Source organism: Fulmarus glacialis, unplaced genomic scaffold (assembly GCF_000690835.1).
Source record: "Fulmarus glacialis isolate BGI_N327 unplaced genomic scaffold, ASM69083v1 scaffold22550, whole genome shotgun sequence".
In the NCBI taxonomy this organism is placed as follows: Eukaryota; Metazoa; Chordata; class Aves; order Procellariiformes; family Procellariidae; genus Fulmarus; species Fulmarus glacialis.
In genome coordinates, this window is record NW_009188599.1 from 10,524 (window position 1) to 16,764 (window position 6,241).

Below are 6,241 nucleotides of genomic sequence, written 5' to 3' on the forward strand. Positions count from 1 at the left end.
GATCTGCAGCTCTCATCCCCGGTAACACAGCTAGGCTGTATTTCTGAAAGACCATTTTTAAAACAGTTCGAGCCTTCCCCACATATGCTAGATTCCTTCCCCAGCGTTTTTAACCTGGGCTTCATTTTTCAAACGCTGCACTGAGTCCAGAGAAATCATTTGTCACCACAATTTCCCATCTGCTAGCTATGAAATTCGTCTTCGTTGGAGATTTGCTAAAATATGCATCTGGTAAAGTCTGTATTTGGATTCACGCTCCCCCGAATCCGATGAAGATTAGAACTAATTCTGAAAAATCATCGAAGTTGTGAAAAGGACCCACAGAGTTCTGCAGAGCAGGGCTGGCCAGGCCACTTCTCTCGTGGTTTCGAAAGCAGCAACGCAGAAACATACCAGCCAGAGGAAACAGTCTGCTCCGCAAGGATCTGGCTCGATCTTGGTCTCTCTATTCTTTCGTTTGTACACATTAGGAGTAGCATGAAAAGCTGAAAAAATAATAGTTATCTTTACTATTAGCATCCTCCAAGGGCCTCCCCCCACGCTGCAAGGGACAGGGGCAGCACGAACTCAACGAACGTAAGTGGGAGCCTGAGGCAGTCAGCAAGAGTGCCCGAGCAGCTCTCCCAGCAGCAGGGAACAAGGCGGCAGGACCTCCTGGCCAGCCCTGCTCCAACCCGTGACGGGGACTCAGCAGCAGTGGGGGAACACTTGGGAAGGAGAGGCCATAGGAAAAAGATCTGCTTTCAGACTGAAAAAAAAGACCACATGATCTTAATATTATATCTTTTAATAAATAATTCACTGGAAGGAGTCCTGTGATTTTCCAAAGAAGCCCTTAGACCTGGGAAACAGCAGGTCCAACAGCTAACCAGTATCCAAAAGGCTTTGGCAGGACAAACCGCAGGAACATGACTAAGATGAAGCTGTAAGTTCCAGTGAGGCAACAAAACACAGGGGCATGTCCAGACTTTGGAAGTGAAACATTCATGCCTTTCCCTGATGAGCTTCTGCAAAGCAAGGGTAAAGTCTAGTTGCGGCAGTATTTCTGGCACAAACTGCCAGGAGGCTCAAACGCGGCGTGCTGAACAATGGTGAGAAAGAGGGGATGGCCACGCAGGTCGGTTTACCATCCGTTTGAGGAAATGAGTGGAGCCGTCTTTACAAAAGGCTTCTGGGCACCTGTCAGCTCCTAAGGCTCCACTGCAAACTCCGGGGAGGCACCACCCTCTAAAGACTGCAGCACAGACACTAAGCAAGGCGTACAGAGGTATGAAGCACTGAGGAAAAATGAGGAGAAAAGGGCTTTAGGGAAGCGTCCGGCCGAGACTGCACTTACGATGCAGAAAACAGTCGTATTTGAAGCAGCGGCGGCAGAAGAGGGTGTGGAAGGAGTGCAGGGACTGCTCCCGCTGGACTGACTTCGCGCACGGCCCGTCTATGTTGGGAGTGCACTGCGGCGGCAGCACGTTCGGGTCCGACACTTCCGTGAGCTCCCGGTACCTATTCGACAAACAGAAACACCCACAGATGTGCATGCTTTCCTAATTTGGGACATTTTACATGACTACATTACTATCTGGGCCAGTAGGACTCTGGCCCAGATACCCTGAGGCTAAACTAAAGTTTCTAATGCTCAGAAACTGCTCTGCTCACGGTGCCTGCAGCCAACTGAGCTCTACTTTCTGGTCAGAGCACAGTGCTGTTTTCTGAAATACAGATTTCAATTCTTGCTAAGAAAGGCAACAGACAGCTTAAGTAGAGATCTTCTACCTCTCTTTCATGTCATCTGGGAAGCCATATTCAGGAAACATAGAAGAAATAGCAGTGAATATCATGTCATTTGGAAACCGCTTCTTTGAACACTTCTTGTTACCTAAGAAAAAGAAGAGAGACAATTCCTCAGTTAAGCTGGATGTGAACGTGTCTTTCCTTCTTCCACAGAGAGCGATTCCCATAGGTGTTCAGGATTGTATTTTAAGAGATGGAAATGTAATCCCATATACAATGGATTAACCTTTTGTCCTGCAACTAGGCTAAGGCATTTCCAGATGCAGTGCACTCTGCCACTTTCGGAGTAGTATAATGTATTGATGGAATTATTGACGACTTCTTAAGGACTATTACTATTTATTTTTACCAAGACAGGATTTGCAGACAATGCTTTTCTACATCTACGAAAGGTCCTGGTATTTGTGCTACCCGTATTGCTATAAACCAAAGACACAGACAAAACTACCAGTCAGCATTCCTAAGGTCATGCAGGACACATGAAAATCCCATAAACCAGAGCTTCCTCTATGCAACAAGAACTCCAGGTGGCACAGGAGAGGGAAGAGGAACACTAATATATGGAAAACGGGTCTGGAAGGGATTTGGAAAGGTCCACCTCCCTGGCCTACAGCAGAATCTGATCTACCTACAAACTCACTGACAGATGCTTGCCAGACCGGCACTTTAAAACCTCCAAGAGCAGAGATCTTCTCAGATAATACCCCATTGCTTTGCTAATCTTACCATGAAATGGTTTTCCAGATGACTTATCTAAATTATTCCTCGCCACACTTCCAGCTGATGACTTCTTATCCTGTCCACAGGGGACAATGAGAACAACCAATTTCCCTTCTGCTTTCGACTACCGTACCAGAACTTGCCAAGCTGGTCACTGCCCTTAGCGACACATTAATAACCAAGAGTGATGGCAGGAGAGCACTGGCCAGCTACTCAGGCAGGGCAGGATGGAAACATGACAAACACAGCCCCAATTTCTGTGGCCAAGCCCACCTTCCACTGCAATTCGCTTTCTTTTCCTTGTGACTGGCAGCTCTTCTTTCCCATCCTCCTGTTTAACCTCAGAATCATTGTGTCCTTCTTCTTCCTCGTCCGAATACTGATTCAGGGCGTTCACTAGCTCCAGAAACACAGCATCGCTGATGAGGACTGACCCTGAAATCATTTCTGAAACACAGAGATGTCAGCCAGTTTCTGGGTGTGCCATCATCTTTCACACTCCTCATGGTAGTAAATCACAAGCCAGCCACGTGACATTGTTAGCAACTAGAACCTGCCTCACAATTTTGTAGGGATAGGTGGGATTTTAATGCTAGAGTCATAAGAGCAGTGTATCATTCTTAGCAATCTGAGGACAGACCATACCAGAGTTTTCCACTGCCTTCCTCCCTCCAGGCAGAGTTTTATGATGGGGTAGGCAGCACTGTAAAAAAATTCTGAAAACTCATTAAAGTCTTGGCTAAGGTCACAAGCAAAATGAGGTTGCTCCTAACTTCTAACACATTCTTCAGCACCCCAGAGCACTCCTGGGAACTCCCCTGAACAAGAGCATCGGCTCCAGAGCACCCCAGGCCTAGAACGGAGCGAGATATCAAAAGGCAGGATTGTGTTCTTGCAAACCAGAACAGCAGGCATGTTCCTGTTTTTCTGCTCTAAGAGCTCCCACAGAAAAGCTGGTTACTGCTGCCACCTTTTGACTTCTTAACTACTTTAATATGTTATTTGCAAGAGACTGAATAGACAGTGCTAACTGCTCCCAGGTTACCTTCCTCTCCATGAACCTTCCCATCATAGTTATTAATAAGTTCTTCAATGAAAGTTTCATCTTCTTCCTTCACCTCATCTCCCATGTAAGGGATATTGCACAGAACAGTTTCATCCTCCACCTGAAAAGAGATCAGATACAATTCAGAAAACCAGCACGTGCCGACTCCCAGCCAGGCTGTGTCTCTGAGGCTGCTCCTGTCCATTCAGACCCACAAACACAGTGCAAAGCAAAGGTTCAGCCTCCCTGGCTGCAGTTTCAGATGTCTCATCACCGACATTTCATTGTTATCCCATGCCAGCAGCATAACTCTGACCCCTGAAAGTGCAATTTGCTTTAAAAAAGAAGAGCTGTGCCTCCAAGGCTTACAGAAACTCAGAAACACACACATTGCCAAGAATAATAAACAGCAAAAACATGTTGGAGAGATTGTGTTCAAGGCAGAGTAGAACTGGAACAGTGAAAGGCAAACTGGTAACTCACTCCCCGGAGGAACACAGCCAAAGTTGAGGACCATTCTCGCATTAACCACAGGAGCAAGGACATTGGACCTTCATTGCCATGGCACCACCGACTGACTCTTTGCATGACAGTTGCTGGTGTCACACGGCTCCCCAGCCTGCTACGGGAGGCTTCAGAGAGCCTTGCAGGTTGCAGGAACACATCCACATCCCACAGCACACAAAGAGCCAGGCTAGCCACAGACCACCTGTTTATTTAACAAATAATCTTAACTATGCCACACCAAAATCTGCATTTAAATCACTCCCCACGCTACCATGATAGAGGAACTGATCCTCAGTAGCATCCTTACAACGAGACCAGCAGGGTAATCCAGTCACAAAGGAAAGGACCTGCCTAAGAAATAAAACTCTTCACTTAAAAGGGAAGAAAAAATCTTAAGAAAAAACAAAAAAAAACCCCAAAACATATTTACTCCTTGAATCCTGTGAACTAATGGTGGCCCTATCAAGGAGTCAGGTGTAAAGGAGAGACTAGCTGGGTAAGACAGTGTGGATACAAGGCTGTTTTATGGGATTCAACAAAACAAGCAACTAAAACAATACTTTCCGTCATCTCTCGAGCGGACATCGCTTGAAACAAGAGGGTTGAAGAAGTATAATCATTCCACAACCACGTAACAATTACACACTAATTGCGCCAAGACCTTGCGTCCCAGAGCCTTCCTACATACCATGAAATTCTGCTGAAGAGGGGACCAGGAGTACATAATGGGCACCAGCGCCACCGTGTTCAGGGTCCTCATGTACAGCGTCTGGCTTGGAAATCCCGGGAAAATGCTCTCAACAGTACACTGGAATACAAGTACAGAGAAGGGCAGTGAGGAAACCATGCCCGGGAGGCAGTCAGAGCCAGAAGGAAATCGCACTTCAGGACAAACACAGTGAAGCCCCGCATTCATCCCTTGGGACTCCTTCACAGGGAAGGCCTTCAGGTTTGGGATTTTTTTCCAATTTCTGCATCCCAGAAGAGTGCGAGGCACGGTTTCTAGTGGTTTCTAGTCCACCTGGTTCTAGTCCACCCTTGCTGCTGCCGTGCCCCTTTTCCTCTCCACACCTGTTTTAGGAACGGGTGCCCGCTGACTGGCTTCATCAATTGCACCGGCTGGACTCGAAGCTTCTTCCAGTCTTCATTCAGAATGTGAGTCTTTTCGTGAACCTTTGCAAAGTTGGCCACAAACAGGGCCTGCAATGAGAGAAAGCAGCACTCAAAATTTAAGAAACCATGTTGAGAACATTAAAACCCCTCCTGAGATTTTGTTTCAAGTATCAAAATGTGTGCAAGGCAGAGCATTTCAAACTGACAATACTCATTAGAAGAAATTCTAGCTAAACTCAGCATTGGTACAATACTGTGTTGAAAATCTACCTAACAGCCAGTAGCTTTTGACAACTCCTGATCCCAGCCGCTCTCTTCTAAAATCCTGCCTGCCAAGGAGAGGAGCATCAGAGTAAGTCATCTGAAACCCACCAGCACTGAGAGGGTTCAAGCGAGGAGGTAATTTAAAAAAACAAGTGGAAATGAGTTCTCTCGCTGCAATTCTGCATGCACTCAGCCAACAGACTTCTCTGTCTGTACAACTGACACTGACTGCACAGCTCTAGGCTAATAATGGAGCATGAGGAGAAATAGTATCAATTCAAACTTATCCAGCTTACAACTGAAATATAACTTTGCAACTTGCAGGATGAAGCACCCATCTGATAGCTGCTCAAATACGGTAAGGTAAAGTGAAGTCTTTAGGAGATATCCTTTCAGCTAGAGCTACCATCATAACGTCTTTACCTTAGCTCCCATGTTTGCCTGAAACCTCTTGAGCTGCCGAAGACGCATGTATTCAGACTTGACTTTTCTTTTCCAGTATATGATACACTTTGATGTTGGAGGGGTGGCAATTTCCATTTTTCTATAAAAATACAGAAAGAATAAGTATCAAACAACAGAGAGCTTAATCCCGTAAACAAGTGCTATTAGAAAAAAAATCCCTGTGGATTTTAACCGCATCATAGACTTTAACTAGGAAAAAATAACTGCGGAAATCTGCGCTGGTCCTATTTACGGAACAACCACGGCACAGAGTGCGCTGAAAAGCCCGGGGAGCTCCTGGACGTCGGCCGCAGCAGGGAAGAAGCGTGCTGACCGGGCTCCGGCCGCTCCTCAACCCCG

The 6,241-nt window shown here is 46.4% G+C and overlaps 1 protein-coding gene across 1 annotated transcript in view; it reads right to left on the reverse strand.

Annotated features, from left to right (window-relative positions):
* Window positions 1–6,218, reverse strand: part of EZH1 (enhancer of zeste 1 polycomb repressive complex 2 subunit) — a 13,418-nt gene extending 7,200 nt beyond the window's left edge. Inside the window, exons 1-8 of the mRNA XM_009579314.1 lie at window positions 5,861–6,218; window positions 5,132–5,260; window positions 4,749–4,868; window positions 3,554–3,674; window positions 2,782–2,955; window positions 1,771–1,873; window positions 1,337–1,500; window positions 394–485 (exon numbers count right to left, since the gene is read on the reverse strand). Coding sequence (XP_009577609.1) covers window positions 394–485; window positions 1,337–1,500; window positions 1,771–1,873; window positions 2,782–2,955; window positions 3,554–3,674; window positions 4,749–4,868; window positions 5,132–5,260; window positions 5,861–5,977 — 1,020 coding nt within the window. The 5' untranslated portion in view covers window positions 5,978–6,218. The remainder of the gene's footprint in view (window positions 1–393; window positions 486–1,336; window positions 1,501–1,770; window positions 1,874–2,781; window positions 2,956–3,553; window positions 3,675–4,748; window positions 4,869–5,131; window positions 5,261–5,860) is intronic.
* Window positions 6,219–6,241: the final 23 nt, after the last annotated feature.